Source organism: Chrysochloris asiatica, unplaced genomic scaffold (assembly GCF_000296735.1).
Source record: "Chrysochloris asiatica unplaced genomic scaffold, ChrAsi1.0 scaffold00450, whole genome shotgun sequence".
Taxonomy (NCBI): Eukaryota; Metazoa; Chordata; class Mammalia; order Afrosoricida; family Chrysochloridae; genus Chrysochloris; species Chrysochloris asiatica.
Genome location: NW_006408968.1, coordinates 603965 through 623206, shown reverse-complemented (window position 1 = coordinate 623206; position 19242 = coordinate 603965). Strand labels below are relative to the sequence as shown.

General features: G+C 37.1%; 1 protein-coding gene across 2 annotated transcripts in view; it reads right to left on the bottom strand.

The window, feature by feature from the left end:
* Positions 1-19242, bottom strand: part of CNOT6 (CCR4-NOT transcription complex, subunit 6) — a 59126-nt gene that overhangs the window by 16853 nt on the left and 23031 nt on the right. For both annotated transcript variants that reach the window (XM_006877255.1, XM_006877256.1), the window contains exons 2-3: positions 18122-18308; positions 13538-13623 (exon numbers count right to left, since the gene is read on the bottom strand). In XM_006877255.1, coding sequence (XP_006877317.1) covers positions 13538-13623; positions 18122-18308 — 273 coding nt within the window. The remainder of the gene's footprint in view (positions 1-13537; positions 13624-18121; positions 18309-19242) is intronic.

The window sequence follows — 19242 nt, the reverse complement described above, 5'->3', positions numbered from 1 at the left end:
GTGACCCTGCTGGTATTTAAAATACTGGTAGCGTAGCTTTCAGAATAACAGAAACTCACAAACCACCACAGTACGACAAACTGACAGATGAGTGGTGGGTCACTGTATATAGTCATTGTTAAAAACCTTTAAGAAGGCACTTGCAATGAATAAAATCATTGATCTTATAAAATTCTATCATGCCATCTTAAGCATCTTAAGCATCATTTCTATCACCAATCTTTATATTCTATTAGAACTAATTATGAAATGCCATGCTCAATGAGGTTTTCTAGCATTATTGCCAAAAGTTGGATTACATGGGTAAGAAAAAAAGTCAAGTTAGTTGACCTTTTAAGACCTCTTTCAATAATAAATCTAGAATTCTAGGAACAGTAACATTATTATCACATACAAGTAAAATTATGCTGAAGATAATTTTTAAATGGCTGCAACAGTATATGACAGGGAACTGTCTAAAATTCTAATCTGATTTAGGAGAGGACCTGGAATGAGGGCTATCATTGCTGAGGTTAGATGGATCTTAGCTGTAAGTAGAGGATACCAGAAAGATGTCTACCTGCTTAACTGGCTATGAAAAGACATTCAACTCTTTGGATCATACAACAGATTATGGATAGCACTGTCAATAATGGGAATTCAGAACACTTAATTGTGCTCATGAGGAGCCTGTACAGAGAACAATGGCAGACTGCATGGTTTAAAATGGGGAAAGGCATGTGTCGTGGTTCTATCCTTTCAGTATATTTATTCTATCTTTATGCTGAGTAACAAAAATTGGACTACCTATGAAGAAGAACATGGTGTCAGGATTGGAGGAAGACTATTAGCAACCTGCAGTAACTATATGACACACTTTGCTTCCTAGAAGTGAAGAGATTTGAAGTAGTTATTGATGAAAATCAAAGATTACAGTTTTCATTATGGATTATACCTTAATGTAAAGAAAATGAAAATCCTCACAAATGGACCAATAAATAACTCATCATGGTAAGTGGAGCAAAGATTGAAGTTGTCAAAAACTTCATTTTGCTTGTATCCACAATCAATGCTATGGAAACAGCAGTCAAGATGTCAAACTGTGTTATTGTACTATGTAAATCTGCTGCAAATGATTCCTTTAAAATATCATTAAAAGCAAAGATATCATTTGAAGAACTTGGTGTGCCAAACCTGGTATTTTCGATTGCCTCATATGATAAGTAAAATCAGAGAAGAATTTATGCATTTGTATTATAGTATTGGCAAGAACATTAAATAAAAATACACTGCCAGAAGAAAGAGCAAACACTATCTTGAAAGAAGTACAGTCAGAACTCTGTTTAGGAGCAAAGGTGGCAAGATTTCCTCTCACATACTTCGCACATGTTATCAAGAGGGCCAGAAAAGCTAAGCCCAGCAAGGACAAAACCTTTCAACAATAACTGTTCTACTCTAGTCAGACACCAAAGAAGAAAATGTGGTGCCATCCCTATCCACACCAGCAAAGAGGAAGTGAGGAACCTAGACTCTCGAGCCAGCCCTGCAGTAATGAGGAGCCTTCATCTCAAGTGTCAGTAGAGCTTCAGGGAACCTGGACTTTTATCTCCATCTGGGAGTACAGAAGCAGTGCCTTGTTTCCCCTGTCAGAGGGTGTTAGAAAAAGGCAGTTAAAATCGAAGTTTTTAAATAAGATCCAGTTTATAGCAGAATATAAATAAGTTCCAATTTCTAATGGAAATTGCTCGTCATACCAAGAATCAGGAGAAATTCAAATTAAATGGAAAAAAAGATTAATATATTTCATTACCAAGATAACAGAAAAGAATTACCTGACAAAGATAAAGCAGCCATGACAAAATGCTTTGATAAATACTAAATACAATTTAAATGAAATTTTTTTAAAAAAGTAAGACTACTAAAGAAAAGGAGTTCTGGTATGGCAATGTGGGCTAACACGCTGGCTTGTAAAATCAGTTTGAACTAAAAGGTCAGTGGTTCAAGCTCACTCCTTGGAAACCCTATACAGCATTGCTATGGGTAAGAATTAACTCAACGACACTTAACAATAACAACAAAGAAAAAGAAATCTTCATCACATAAATAGAAGATATTAGGAACCAAATGAAAATTTGAGAACTGAAAAGTGTAATAAAGGAAATAAAAAATGCAGTGGACAGGCTTAACAGCAGAATATAGGAATAGTAGCCAATACCAATCTAATTCAGTTCATTAAAGCCTACAATATTGATCTTTATGTATTTTATTTTTTTGACAACTTCCATTAGCTCTGGTAGCGTAGTGGTTACGAATTGGGCTGCGAACTTTAAGGTCAGCGGTTCGAAACTACCAGCTGCTCCGCGGGAGAAAGATGAGGCTTTCTACTCCTGTAAAGATTTACACCCTCGGAAACCCTGTATAGGGTCGCTATGGGTCGGAACCGACGCCACGGCAGTTAACAACAACAATTTGTTCTAGAGTCATACTTCGTACATTCCATGTTCCAATTAGATGTCTGCACGCATCTGTTCTCCTTATTTTGAATTGTACCCTATGAGCAAAAGATGAAGATCTTGAAGCTTACTCCATTTTGTTTCATCATGGTCAACACTGCTTTGAGGAGGCAGGTCTTTCCAAGTCGTGGTTTGAGTACCTTCCAACCTGTGGGGTTCATCTCCTGGCACTATATCTGACAATGTTCTGCTTTAGGTTTTCAGTGGCTCAACATTCAGAAGTAGTCTACCTATCCTTCTTCCTAGTTTATCTTAGTCTGGAAGTTCCATTAAACCTGTCCGTTATGGGTGACCCTGCTGATAGTTAAAATACTAGTGGCTTAACTTCCAACATCACAGAAACATGTAAGCCACCACAGTGTGACAAACTTACAGAAGAGTGGTGAGAATGGAGAGACACAGTGGGGGGCGGGGGGGGGGAATCAGTGAACTAAAACACAGATCAGAAAATTTCTAACACACAGAAAAAACAGGCTGAAGGAAAAAAAAAGACTTCCAGAGATATATGAGACTGTAACAAAAGAATCTAGTAACACTTGTGTGGAAAGGACAAGGAAGAAAAGGCTAAAAAAGTATTCAAACAAACCCAAAACATAAATTCAAAGGATTCCACATCAAAACTAAACACTGAAAACTAAAGCAGTTGGAGGGAGAATCTTTACAGCAGCCAGAGAAAAAGAACTCTTTAGTTTATTCAACTAACAAGAGATTTCTCATCATAAACCACGGAGGCTAGAAAGAAGTGGCACAATAGTTTTCAAGACCTGAAAAAAAAGAACTGTCAACCCACAGTCCTATTCACCCAGTGAAAACATCCTTCAGAAGGAAAAGGGTATCAAGATTCTCAGGCAAGGAAAACTACGAATTTGTTGTTTGCCAATCTACATTTAAAAGAATCACAAATGGAAGATCTCTAAATACAAAATGATAAAAGAAGGAACTTTGGAGCATAGTTGTTATAGTCAAGTCGGTTCCAACTCATAGCAGCCATATATAGGGTTTCTGAAGAGGAGCTGGTGCATTTGGACCTCTGGCCTTTCAGTTAGTAGTCCAGCGCTTACTGGACTTCCTTGGAACATTAAGGAAGGAGGAAAAAACTACAATAAACATGAAATATGGGCAATTTTTTTTTCCTTCTAAAAAAGTTTTTTTTCTGCCCAAAGAAAAGGTTTTCCTTCTCTTCAATTATCTAAAGCAAGTTTAACAATTAAAAATAAGTAATATATATTACAGACACAGCTCTAAATATATATAGAGGATATACTCAAGACAATTCTATTAAAAACATGGAAGACAAAGGAACATAAAGTGAGTAAAAGGTTTCTAACCTTCATTCAAACTGGTAAAATGATACCAGCAGACAATAATAAATTATAAATATTATGTGTGTGTGCTTGAATATATAGAATTGTAACACCTACAGCAACAACACACACACACACAAAAAGATACACTTAAAGACACTATTAAGAAATCAAAACAAAATTCCAAAAAATGTTCAAGTAACTCTACAAAAAACAGAGAAACAAAAAATGGGAAGAAATATAAAATGACAGCTTAGCTCCATACATGTAAATAGTTTAAATGGCCAAATATGCTGTCCACAAAAAATTCAATTCACATGTAACACTATAAGGAGGTTGAAAGTAAAAGGATGGAACACAAATATCTCATGCAAACACCACTCTAAGGAAAGCAGGTAGTGGTGGTTATGTGCCGTGGAGTCGGTTCCGACTCATAGCGACCCTGTACAGGGTTTCCGAGGCTATAAATCTTTACGGGAGCAGAAAGCCTCATCTTTCTCCCACGGAACAGCTGGTAGTTTTGAACTGCTGACCTAAAGCAGGAGCAAATACTAATCAAAGAGTAAACACTAGTATAGGTTCTTTCAGAAGAAGCTATACTAATAACATAAAAAGTGAACTCCAGAAGAAATAAAAATTTCACAGAAAGCAACACTGTTACTTATTATATTTTATGTAATACATTATGTAATATAATAAACATATAATGTTGTTATGTGCTGTGGAGTCAGTTCCGACTCATAGTGACCCTGTACAGGGTATCCGAGGCTGTAAACCTTTACGGGAGCAGAAAACCTCATCTTTCTCCCGCAGAACAACTGGTAGTTTCAAACTGCTGACCTTGTAGTTCACAGTCCAATCCGTAACCACTACGTTACCAGAGCTCCTTAAACATATACTATATATCATTGTTATATATTATAAATGATAATCCTTTGCATTGCAGTTAATTATTTAATGTGGCCCTTCTAGCCATTGTGTGATGTACTGTTAATCCTAGCCTTTATTCCTGTGATCATGGACCTGCTTTGGGATGAGGTGTTAATGAGGCAGGATTAAGGTAGAATTAAAGTGGGATTAAGGATTAAGGTGAGACTAAGGATTATGCAAGGAGTCCTGGTATGGTGCTGTGGGGTAATGCTCCAGACTGCAACGCCATTTGAACTGCAAGGTTAGCGGTTCAAGCTCACCAGCTACTCCTTGGAAACCCTACACAGGGTAGCTATGGGTCGGAACTGACTCTACAGCACTTAACAACAACAAGGATTATGCATGCCCCCACCTTACTAGTTTGCAACTCAAGCCACCAACCTTAGCTTTCCTTTAGGATACAATCTGAGTCCAATATGTAGGAATACTTTCACAAGGCTGGCTCCCTTGCTCTGGATTCTGCATCTGGCTAATCTCCATCTGAGCTCCCAAAGCTATGTCCATCAGCAGCCTATTTCTGACCTGCCAATTTAGGCTTCTCAACTCTAGAGACTACAAGGTTGTGAGGAAAATCTTTCTAAAACTGACTCATTAGCCTTCACAACTGTGTGAACCGTTTCCTTGACTGTGAGTTCTGTGAGACATAGCAGTGTATTGCAAAACCGTAGGATGTGAGACTGAGGAGTGGTGATAGATTATCAAGGGTTATGGAGTGGTATAACATATTGAAAAAATAGGGAATATGTGACATCTTGAACCTCCATTTCAGGGACCAGCGTCGAGCTGATCCTCTAAAAGGAAATTACTCCTGGATCCTTTAATACAGCAATCCTAAATGTGTTGCCACCAAACAAAAGAAATGCAAAATATTTTTAGTAAACACTAACAGAAATGAAGTAAAATAGATAAATCTATAATTATAGCTGGAGACTTCAACACCCCTCTCAACAACTGACAAAAAATAGAGAAAGAGCAAGTATACAGAACAACTTAATAACACCATCAGTTCAACAGATATCAAATTAACATACAGACTCTAATAAACATTTATAGAATACTTCCACCACCAACAGCAGACTATATAGCAAGATAGATGTATCCTAGCCATAAAGTGAACTTCAACAAAAAGGGGAAATTTCAATTCAATCATCTAACACTTCAACCCAAGAATCTGGAGGAGGGGAAACGACAACACAGAATAATAACAAATCAAGCATGCACAGAAGGAAATACCAAAGGTAAGAACAGAAGTCAATGAAACTGAACACAGAAAAACAAAGGAAACAGTCAACAGAGAGTTGGTTCTTTGAAAGCATCAATAACTGGCAACATTAAAAATAGAGCAGAAAAATATCAGGAATCAAATGAGTTCACTAAAAGTATGAATAACTTTACATTATGTAAATCAGATGAACTACATCCTCAAAAATCACAAGCCGCCATAAACAACCCAGTATGGAGTCCTGGTGTGATGCTGTAGGATGAGCACTTGACTGCTAACCTAAGCTCGGCAGTTCAAACCCACCAGTCACTCATCGTAAGCCCTATACAGAGACACAATGAGTCAGGTCTGTCTCTACAGTACATAACAACAACTATTAAGGAAATTGAATTCCTTAATTTTAAAATTACCGTCCCTCCCCGCAAGCAAATATCCAGGCAAAGATGGTTTCATTACAGAATTCTATCAAACAAATGGTTTGCTCTCAATTACTAACTTAAAGTTTGTTGGTTCAAAGCCACCAGTGACTCTACAAAGGAAAGACTTGACAATCTGCTGTTATTAGGATAAGAAAACCCTATGGACCTGTTACACTTGGTAATACATAAGGTTTCCTTAAATTGGAGTCAACTCAATAGCAACAGGTTTTGTAGTTCTTGTTACTCAATGCCAATTTTGTATAATCTCCTCTAGAAAAACAAGATGAGAGAACAATTAAAATTCATTTTATGAAGCCATTATTACCACCACTCATGTTTCAGTTGGTCATAGTGTGGTGGCTTCTTTGTTGCTGTGATTTTGGAAGCTATGCCATGGGTATTTTAAATACTAGGGTCACCCATGGTGAGCAGGTTTCAGCTGAGCTTCCAGATGAAGACGGGACTAGGAGAAATGGACTACTTCCAAATATACTGTCAATGAATAAGAGTAGAACACCATCAGATAGCACCAGAATATTTAAGATTGAAATATGATGAAGAGCACCAGAATACCTGTCAGGTATAGTGCCGGAAAATGAGCCCCTCAGGTTGAAAGTCACTCAAAATATAGGGAAACATGATGCGAATGGCATAAAACCTTCATAACTTTCATTTGCTGATGGGGCACAACTCAAAATGAAGAGAAACAGCTGTAAACATCCATTAATAAATCAGAATACGGAATGTACAAAGTATGAATCTAGGAAAATTGGAGGTTGTCAACAATGAAACGGAATATACAAACATCGATATTCTAGGCATTCATGAGCTGAAATGGACTGGTAATGGCCATTTTGAATCTGACAACCACATGGTTTATTAGGCTGCGAATAACAAATTGAGAAAGAACGGCATCACATTCATCATCAAAAAGAACACACCAAGATCTGTCTTGAAGTACAATACTGTCTGTGATAGGATAATATCCATATGCCTACAAGAAAAACCCCACCACTCATCTGTCAGTTTGTCATACTGTGGTGGCTTGTGAGTTGCTGTGATTCTGGAAGCTATGCCACCGAGATTTTAAATACCAGCAGGGTCACCCATGGTCGACAGGTTTCAGATGAGCTTCCAGATGAAGACAAACTATGAAGAAGGAGTGACGAACTACTTCTCAATATTTAGTCACTGAAAACCTTACGAATAGCAGAGAAACACTGTCAGATATACAAGTGTGGCAATAATTGTGAGCTTGGCCCAGGATCGGGCAGTGTTTCTTTCTGTTGTGCATAGGGGTTACTATGAGTCAATACCACCTCTATGACACCTAACAACAAAACAAGAAAAACTAGTTAATACCACTATTATTCAGATTTATGCACCAACCACTAAAGCCAGTAATGATGAAATGGATGAATTCTACCAGGTTCTTCAGTTTGGAATTGATCAAACATGCAATCAAGATGTATTGATGATCATTACTGGTGACTGGAACGCAAAGGTTGGGAACAAAGACAAAAGGATCAGTAGTTGGAAAACATGGCCTTAGTGATAGAAATGCTGCTGGAGATTGCATGATAGAGTTTTGCTACAACAGTGACTTCTTCATTACAAACACCTCTTTTAAAAAACATAAAAGATGACTATAAACTCACCAGATGGAATACACAGAAATCAAATTGACCACGTCTGTGGAAAGAGATGGTGGGAAAACTCCATATCATCAGTCAAAACAAGGCCATCGGCCAACTGTAAAACAGACCATCAATTGTTCATATGCAAGTTCAGGCTGAAGCTTAAGAAAACTAAAACAAATCCACAAGAGCCAGTTTGAGAATGTTCCCTCTTCATGTTTTTGAGGAATTTTTTTAATCTGGATTGATGTAATCATAAAATATTTCTACTTAATGTAGGGAATTACATCTTTTTTTTTTTAAATATTGGATCATTGCATCTCTGGAGTAAGCCACACAATAATTGTTGTGTATGATTCTTCTTAGAGATTGCTGCTAATTTTTTTTCTATTTCTTTATATTTTAGGAATATTTGCCTCTATTTATGAGGGGTAATTTGTATGCCCTTTTTTTTCGGCACACAACAACAACAACAATTTGTATGCAGTTTTCTTTTTTTCTGCTTTCTTTGTCAGATTTTGGTGTTAGGGTAATTGTTGTTGTTAGCTGCCATCAAGTCAGCATCAACTCATACCAACCACCCTATGCACAACAGAACAAAACATCATTTAAAATAGAAGTATTTTATGAATCCTGGTGTGGCACTGTGGGTTAATGCGCCAGACTGCAAAGCCGTTAGAACTGCAAAGTCGGTTATTCAAGCTCACCAGCTGCTCCTCGGAAACCCTATACAGGGTCACTATGGGTCAGAATCGACTCAACGGCACTTAACAACAACAACAAATTTTATGATTACATCAATCCAGATAAAAAAATTCCTCAAAAACATTCTCAAACTGACAAAGAGCATTTTAAAATTACATACTGTTAATTTACTTAATAGTTAAAGACTGCTTTCTGTCTAAGATGGGGAGCAAAGCAAAGATGTCTACTCTTACCATTCTTCAAGATAGTGGTAGAAGTTCTTGTTAGTACAAAGAGACAAGGAACAAAAATGTATATATATTGGAAAGGAAGAAATAAAACTGTGCCTATTTGCAGATTACAAGACTTTCTTTATAGAAATCCCAAGAGCTCTTATAAACAAACAACCATGAAAAGCAAAACTCTCTTAGAAGCCCTAGAAGTGAATTCAAGAAGGTTTCACAATACAATATAAAAGAAAAAAAAAAATGCATATGAAAATGTTCTGTGTATCTTAACTGTATCTATATCAATATTCTGTTGTAATATTGTTATTATTTTCCAAAATTCTACAATTGGAAGTTATTGGGTAAAGAGTATAAAGGATCACTCTGTATTATTTCTCGTATTTCATTAGAATCTACAAATCAAAATAAACACTAAGCTGAAAAAAAAAGGAATGCGCATCTAAAGTCAGTTTTGCCTTCCAATATGAGAACAATTTTGAAGGACATGGGAAATTGTAAATTAAAAAAAAAAAAGAAAGAAAAGAAAAGTGAAGCATATTAGCTAGCCCCATGTTACCAACTTTAAAGAAAATAACATGAACTCATTCATGAGACAAAACATTCCGTATTTTTGTGAATGCATTACAGCAAATAGACATTAAATTGAACTGTTAACTTTATGCATTTATTCTCTTCCAAATAATTAATAGGTGTGGCACTGTAGGATAAGCAATGGACTGCTAACCACAGGCTGGGAGTTCAAACCTACCGGTGGCTGCTCAGAAATCCTCAACAAGGTCACTGTGAGTAGTTTCCATGGCACTTACAATAACAAAATGATAAATCAATGATACAAATTCTCAGAGAGCAAAGATGACATAACACAATTGCTTTATATAGAGAGGTAACTGGCACAAGATCAGAGTTCAAGTATAAGCTACAAAGCTCAAGAATATAACATCATGTCTATCCAACGAAGTTGAAATCAGTGAAAAGAAGACTGCTATTACAAACACATGTATTACACTGGGTAAATGAGACAGCCAAGATAAAAAATGTCTGTGAAACTATACTTCCAAAAAAGAAACATAAAACATCTAGGATTTTTCAGAAATGAAGAAGCAGGGCATCAGTGAAAATAGCCAAAAGTAGTTGTTGTAGAACCAATTCCAACTCATTGTGTCCCCAAGCATGTCTCAGTAGAACTGTGGTTTACTGGGCATACAATGACGGGCTTTTTATTTGTTTTTTTCAGAAAGAGATTGCCAAGCCTTTCTTCTGAGATGCCTTTGGGTAGACAAGCTACTATCTTTTGAGTTAGCAGCCAAAACTCAGGAGCTACTGAAAACAAAGATATCATAAAGACTATCGGTCCCCAATCATGTACTTTCAGAGGATTTTACGTACCTTAAAGTAGTATGAATTCTGTGACTGACTGATGATCCCAACTTCTATTAAAGTTTGTGGGTCCTTAGTGTAATAAATATGGATTGAGGTTCATAAGAAATATACTGTAAAGATTATAAAACCTTGCTTGAACTAGAAGGATTTATGTTAGTAGATGCCTCTGAGATGAGACACTGTTTAGAAGAGGAACAAAGAAGGCCTCAACGTTCTGTGATTTTCTATTTCTTTTGCATTAAAAAATGGACACTGAAGTGATGAAAAAGTATTTGTTAATCTGGTGACCAGGATACAAACAGTTTGGCCATGTTTCATATTTTCTGATGTTTACATTTTAAATAAAGAAAAATTTAAAAGACTTAAGATTACCACAGGGAAATGTCATATTAAGAGGCTTCTTCACCTCACATTTCACTGTCCTCCATTTTGAAAAGTCTCTTCTAGTCGAGCCCACACAGAAAAACTCCCCAAAGAATCAGTTACAAAGGTGATCTTTGCTGAATACGGTTTTACATACATTTGCAAAAATATATCTGTATTTTGCATGTGTGTGAACAATGTTATTTTAATAATATGAAATGGATTAACAGAAACAAAATCTCATTTTAGAACTGGATTTTTAAGATATAAGAGTAATTCACGATGACCTGACTTTGTTTGTTTCTTAGGAATAAACTATACAGTAAGCTAGACACGGAGTCCTGATGTGGCCCTGTATGTTAATACGCCAGAGCTGCAAAGCCAGTTGAACTGCAAAGTTGACCGTTCAAGGTCAACAGCTGCTCCTCGGGAACCCTATACAGGTCGCTATATAGAGGTAACTACCTATACAGGGTAGGACGCGACTCAATGGCACTTAACAACAAAGCTAAACACATCTATTCAGACTGGTGTTATAGATTGAAATTTAACCCTCTAAAAATATGTGTTGTAAATCCTAACTCCTGCACTTGAGGATGTAATCCCATTTGGGAATAAGATTTTCTGTTTTGTTAATGAGGCACGGTATAGTGAATTTACTTAATATATTTCTTCTAATCATGGTCATTGTACCTTCCACCAAATGACTTAAGTGGGTTCATGTAAACAGGGTGTATGGGACTCTAACACAGGGATTAGTTAATTTAGTCATCCTGCTAGGTTTAAAAGGAACCATCTCAGAAGCAGAAACAGAAGATCTCAGCACCATCAAGAAATTAATAACCAACCACAATTGGAGCTTGAGATCCCTGTGTAGAAAAGCAGAGGCAAGAGTATGGAAAAACACAGCAGAGAGTTTCCCAGCCCATGGACCAGGGAGTGAAGCTTAGTGCCTTTGGACAGGAGGCTGGCTTGTAGAATAGGCTGGTATCTATCAGCAGTGATAAAGGAGCTGTAACACTTGTCCACTCAGAGCAGAGGCCAGGGGACCATGCCTACAGTACAGCTGAGAAGAGGCACTCTTGAAAAGAGAACTGCTGTATCCTGAGTTGTTTCTAAGCCTGAATTATACCATTAACTACACTATGAGTCCTGGTGTGGGGCTGTAGGATAAGCACTGAACTGCTAACGACAAGGTCAAGAGTGCAAATCCACCAGTTGCTCCTTGGTGGGTTGCTATAAACTGAAACAGATTCAACAAAACTTAACAACAACCACCCTATAAAATCATATTGCCAGTGAGTTCTGTGTGGTCATTGCAATGGACTATCAAACGCAGCGGAGAAATAAAAGAGTACAATTGGAGGGATGGCTGGTGTCAGAATAGGGTAAAGAAGGGTGGAGGGTGGAGGCATGAAAGATCTCTGTCTTACTGGCTCAGTCTTAGGCTGATGTGCAGTTTGATTTTCCTTCCCCCTTGAAAAGTTGAGAAGTCAGACACCATCTTCATGCCATTTTTATATGAGGTCATGCCAGCGTGTAATATTAAGTCTTAAGTCTCTGAGATCAAAGGGCAAATAAAGCACAGGGAAGTATAAATGAAAAGGAAGATATATATGACATGAGAATCACCAAGAAAATGAGGAACAGGAGCTGGGAAAAAACAAGAACCTTCTCCCAGAGCAGACAGAGAAAACAGCTTTCCCCTAGAGCTGCTGTTATTGTTGTCCAACTCATAGTGACCCTGTATAGAATTTCCAACGAGTGGCTCGTGAGTTTGAACCACAGATCTTGTTGTTCAAACCAGTGCTGGGTCCAGTGCTGTATCCTGTAGCACCACACCAGGATTCCTTCCCCTAGAGTTTTCAGGTGCCATAGAGTCGGAATCGACTCATAGCGACCCCATGCACAGCAGAACGAAACAATGTCCGATCCTGGGCCAACCTCACTACCGCTGCCACACTTGACGCCATCAATGATGCCACCTGGCTGATCCATCTCATTGGGGGGTCCTTCCTCTTTTTCTCTGACCCTCCACCTTACCGAGCATGACATCCTTCTCCAGCGACTGTTCCCTCCAGAATTTGGACTTCTAGCCTCCTAAACAGTGAGAAATTGCATTCCTGTTTCTTAAAGCTATCCAGCTGGTGGTACTTCTATTCTAGTAGTACCTATCACTTAATGAGATTTAAAAAACTTACAGGCATTGTAAGATACCCACTGGACAGCCACCCACAAGGCTGGTTGTTCAAACCCACCAGCCACTCCTCAGAAACCCTACACAGAGTCGCTAATAGTCACTACGAATCACAATGTCACTTACTATTGCAACAAATGTGTTGTTAAAACGTGACTTTTAATCTTTATGGCTTTAAAAGAATATTTCCCAAAAATTTTAATGGGCTCAATTATGCCCTCACATTCTAATATAACTAATCGAATCCTCAAAAATCAAGTTCTAAAAAATAAGTTCCAATTCAAATTTTCTACTTATTGTTTTTTGTACTTTTAAAGAGTTTCTAATTTTTTATGATTTAAGCATAGGGGGAAAAAGCTGTTTACAACATGATGAAATAAAGCATGAACTTTGAAATGTATTGCTGGAACATAGAAGCAATTAAAAGAGAGGCTAGAAAAGCACATTTAGACCCCAAGTAAAAGATTCTTCCCCTACAATTAAGAAAATAAAAGCTAGCAGTTTACAGACAGAAAATCATTGTGAGATAGCTAAGCAACAAAGTGACGTTTAGGGAAAAGTGAGCCTGTAAATCCTCTGGTAAAATGATTCTCTTTCTCCCTGCTTCTTTACATTCAAACACATGCATACAAACCAGTAATCAGAAACAATAAAGTCATACCTTTCAGGCCTAAAGTCTGCAACTGAAACAGTTTTCCCAGCTCAAAAGGTAGAACTCGTAACAGGTTGTTATTTAAATGGAGTTCCCTGTTGATGTAAAAATTCCAGGAAGTCAAAAGACATAGCAACTTTTGCCTAACAGCTAAAAGACACAATATCTAATTTCTAGAAGTGTAAACACTTAATTGACAAAATTTCATATACTCCACTGTGTAGGACAATGGTCTCAAACTATATGTGGTAAAAGAGCAAACTGCCACAGACTAAAACTTCTGTAAAATACAGGGGGAAAAAATGAGTTACTAGAAAAGTAAAGTGAGAAAAAAAGATATATAAAATATGTTACATAAATTATATTTTGTACATAATTATTAGATTCAATAGGTATAAGGCTACCCTCAGTTGCTATATCTCACAGCACACTGGTGGCACAGTTAGCAAACAGGTATTGGTCCACAGACCATCCTATGACTGGTACTGGTCTTGGACAATGTGGATCTATACTATACAGATTTAAGAAAGTGAAAATGATCAAACAGCCTAATTTGTGAAATTCAAATGATTCAAATGATCATAACAGTACTAATTCAAAGGAGCTACATAATTAAGTTTTTGATTGATAGTTTTCCAAATTTATTAACATTTCATTTTAAAAACAGTATCAGGCATTTTAACTATTAATGATTATTTTAACTAAATTATTTGTTCAACATAGATAATAATCATAATGTAAACATCAGAGACATCTGTCATGGGGGGGGGGGAGAGATAGCCAAACTGCAATAATCACAATTTTCTATACTTCATTCAATGGTTTAATTTTTTAGTATGAAGGGCAACTATTTTTATAATCTTTAATTCTTAAAATTGAAAGAAAACATGGCTACTCCTGAGCAAACCAGAGGTGGTTGAGGTCATAAACTGAACAAGGAAAAACTAGTTCTGCATGATTGGTTCCTGTTTATTTCTAAATATATCCTGGGAATGGAAGTCTTTTAAGTAAATTTGGTTCTGGGCATTAAAAATGGTTGTAGTATATACTCAATAAATAAGTCTAGAAAAAATAGAGGCATATTTTTAAAGCAATAGAGAAAAAAGAACTTTCACAAACTGGTTCCTTATTTCTTTTTTGTTGTTGTTAGGTGCCATTGAGTCGGAACCAACTTGTAGAGACCCTATGTACAACAGAATGAAATACTGACTGGTCCTGTGCCAACCTCACAAGTGTTGCTACTGGAGCTCACTGCTGAGTCCACTGTGTCAATCCATCTCACTGGGGGTCTTCCTCTTTTTCACCAATCATTCACCTTACTAAACATATCCTTCTCCAGGGACTGATCACTCCTAATAATATGTCTGATGTATGAGAGATGAAGTATGGCCATTCTGGCTTCTAAGGAACATTCTGGCTGCACTTCTTCCAACAGAAACTGATTTGTTCTTTTGGCAGTCCATGGTGCTTTTAATATTGTCCTCCAACACCATAACTCAAATGCATCAATTCTTCAATGGTATTACTTATTCATTCGACAATTTTCACATGCAAATGAGGTTACTGAAAATGAAATTTGTATTCCATCAATTCCCGGAGTACTGTTCTTTGCCAATGCCTTCAATGTATCATGAATTTCTTTCTTCAGTATCATTGGCTCTTGATTACATGCTACCTCTTGAAATGGTTGAACATCAACCATTTATTTCTAGTACAGTGACTCAGTGTATTCCTTCCATTTCCTTTTCATGCCTTCTGTTTTTCCCATACAAGTCTTGAATATTGCAAGTCAAAGCTTGGATTTTTTTCCTCAGTTCCCTCAGCTCGAGAAATGCTGAATGTGTGCTCCCCTTTTTCATTATAATATTTGACTTTATCTTCTCAGGCTGACCTTTACATTTTCTATTCAGCTCGTTTACCTCCTCATTTCTTCCATTTGCTTTAGTAGCTCTACGCTGGAGAGCAAGTTCAAAAATCCATTTTGGATTTTTCCTTCTTTCTTGTCTTCTGAATGACCTTTTGCTTTCTTCATGTATGATGTTCTTGATGTCATCCCACACCTCTTTTGGTCTTCGGTCTTTAGTGTTGAATGTATCAAATCTGTTCTTCAGATGATCTCTACATTCAGGTGGGATATGTTCAAGGTCATATTTTGGCTCTTTTACACTTGTTATAATTTTCTTCAGCTTTGGCCTGAACTTGCAAATGAGCAGTTGATGGTCTGTTCCCCAGTCTGCCATTAGCCTTGTTTTGAATGACAATACGGAGCTTTTCCACCATCTCTTTCCACAGATGTAGTCAATTTGATTTCTGTGTATTCCTTCAGGTTGAGTTCCATGTGTATAGTCCTCTTTCATGTTGTTTAAAAAAGGTATTTGTAACAAACAAGTTATTGGAGTCTTGCAAAATTCTATCATGTGATTGTTTCTATCACCAAGGCCATATTGCCCAACTACAGACCCTTCCTCTTTGTTTTCAACCTTTGCATTCCAATTGCCAGTAATTATCAGTAAATCTTGATTGCATGTTTGACCAATTTCAGACAGAAGAAGTTGGTGTAATTCTTTAGTTTCATTATCATTGGCCTTAGTGGTTGGTGTACAAATTTTATTAATAGTGTTATTAACTGGTTTTCCTTGTAGGCATAAGGATATTATCTTATCACAGACCTCATTGTTCTTCAAGACAGATCTTGAAATGTTCTTTCTGATGATGAATATGACACCATTTCTCTTCAATTCATCATTCCCAGCATAGTAAACCATGTGATTGTCAGATTCAAAAAATACCAGTCCATTTCAGTTCAGTAATGCCTAAAAAATGGTGTTTATGTGATCCATTTCAACTTTGGGACAATTTCAATTTTCTGAGATTCATACTTTGTACATTCCATGTTCCAGTTATTAATGGATGTTTACAGCTGTTCCACTTCATTTTCAGTTGTGCCACATCAGCAAATGAAGGTCCCAAAAGCTTTACTCCATTCTTATCATCATGGTCATCTCTACTTTGAGGAGGCAGCTCTTCCCCAGTTGTATTTTGTGGGTCTACTAGCCTGAGGTGCTCAGCTTCCAGCACTATACCTGATAATATTCTGGTGTTCTTCATCATGTTTCAATATTCAATATACTGGTGCTGACAGTGTTCTACTGCTGTTCATAATGCTTACATATAGTGACTAAATATTCGGGAGTTGTCCATCTCTCCTTCCTATTCTGTCTTCTCTGGAAGCTCAGCTGAAACTTGTCCACCATGGGTGAGTGACCCTGCTAGTATCTAGAATATCTGTGACATAGCTTCCAGAATCACAGCAACACGCAAGGCACCACAGTATGACAAACTGAAAGATGAGTGGTGGTACTTCTTTTTACTATGTAGCAATTTATAGAGGGCTGTAAAAGTCAATAGAATAACTGAGAAAAGGCAGGAATATAAAATGGGGTAAAATTTTTTCCATTAGGATTGGAGTACTAGCTGAATTGTGGCTTTATATTTAACTTGGCTATACCTCTCTCTCTAAGAAAACAAGTAATAAAGAAAATAGCAACTATCATTTATTAAATGGAGTCCTGATGTCATAGTGGACTATGCACTGTGCTGTTAACTACAGGTTTGATGGTTTGAATCCACCAGTCACTCCTCAGGAGAAAGATGAGGCTTTCTGCTCCTATAAAGATTTACAGCCTCAGAAACTCTATACAGGGTTGCTGTGAGTCAGAACAGACTCGAGGGCACACAACAACATTTATTAAATGCTAATAATATTCCAGAGTCCTGGTGTGGTGTTGTGGGTTAATGCACTGGACTGCACAGTCAGTTTGAACCTGCAAGGTCGGGGGTGCAAGCTCACCAGCTGCTCCGTGGAAACTCTATACAGAGTCACTATTAGTCAGAATAGACTCAACAGCACACAACAACATTTATTCAATACTATAATACTCCAAAAGTCTTGGGGTCATACTGTAGGATAAACTTGCTAGCCTCAAAGTTGGGGGTTCATACCCACCACGTGCTCCTTGGAAACCCCATACATACAATGTTATGATGAGTGGGAACTAACAACAATATACTCCAGGCAGGGTGCAAGTAGTTGTTCACTCATTATCTAATCTCTCCTTCATCTCAGCCTTGCTAGGCAGATACTATAGCAACTTTACAGATGAAGACAGGTTCAGTGAGGTTAAGAAGCTTGTCCCAGATCACACAATATGTAAATGGCAAAGTCAAGATTTCAATCTGAATTCAGTGTGACTCCAGTTCTCATGCTCTATTCTATACACCTGGAAAGATTGAATATAAGGTAAAATATAGTAAATCACATAGACCCAGTGCCTGAAATCTTTTTATTGTTATGTTTTGCGTAATATTCTTTATTCATAAACCAAATTTTTAGATAAAATGGGGTAAACAAATATAATGCACTTGCAACCCCCACCTTCCACTTCAATCTTTCCAGAAAATTTTACATAAAAGATAGCTATGCTTACTTTTGTTCAAACATCATTAAACTGATAGTGTTTTTTCATAATAAAACTAATGCTACATTTTGTTTTAGGAGGAGTTGTAGCTATATTCTAAGTTGAATCAGCATACCTGAGCGATACCATGTTTCCGAGTTCTGCCGGTAAACTGCGAATTTTATTAGAAGACAGGTCCAGATACACCAGATTGTGAAGCTTGGCAATGTCTGAAGGAATTCGGGACAGAGAATTGTCACTCAGATACAAAGCTGTCAAGTGAGTTAGGGACCACAAAGATGAGCTTAAACTTCTTACTCTTCCTGTAAGAGAAAAAACAAAACACACCACCACCACAGGGGAAGGATTATATACAGTTCTCTATGATCTACAGCCTAGATTAAATGAGATTTACCTGTTTTGATGAGTAGCCTTAATTGATAATCTTTACCTTACCTATTTTAGAATAATTCACTGCTATAAACTCTGCACCTAGTAATTTAAAATAACAATTTAAAAACTTTTTGCTGAGATTGCATTTCATTTTTTAAAAGAACAACAGGAAGGGATTTGCCCTTTAAAATTATCTCATAGTTATAGAATAACGTATCAGGAACATGGAGGCTGTCACTCCCATCCTCACAAGAAAAACACTTAACAAACAAAAACTCAACAACTCTTCTTAGGTCCATCAGAGAACTGAAATCACAGGGCAGATTGCTGCCCCCAAAACTAGAGAAACAGGTATAAACAGAGCATTACAGCTTACAGGGAACAAACACTCAGGAACAAAAGCTCCCAGACTGAGCTGTGCAACACTTGAAACTGTAAATAATGAATTGCTGGAAATTTAGGATTTAAAAACTGGTGAGGAAACAAAATGGAAGAGGGAGGGAATGCCTTCAAGGGCCCCCACACTTCATTCATTTTTACCTCAGGAGTTCCACATGGTATTCATTCTGAAGATTAGAGTGATCTATTCTTTCACTTTTTCCAACAGGGAGAGGAGAAAAGTTAACTATTTAACTATTTAGTCCCGTTCCATTTGAGGACTAAGGTGCATCTGACACAAGTCATGGTATTTTAAATAGCTTCATATGCATGTGAAAGTTGGATAGTAAATAGGAAGACTGTAGAAAAATTAATGCATTTGAGTTATGCTTTTGGAGAAGAATATTACAAGTACCACGGATAGCCAGAAGAACAAACAAACAAATATGTGTTGAAAGAAGTATAGCCAGAATGCTTCTTAAGAAG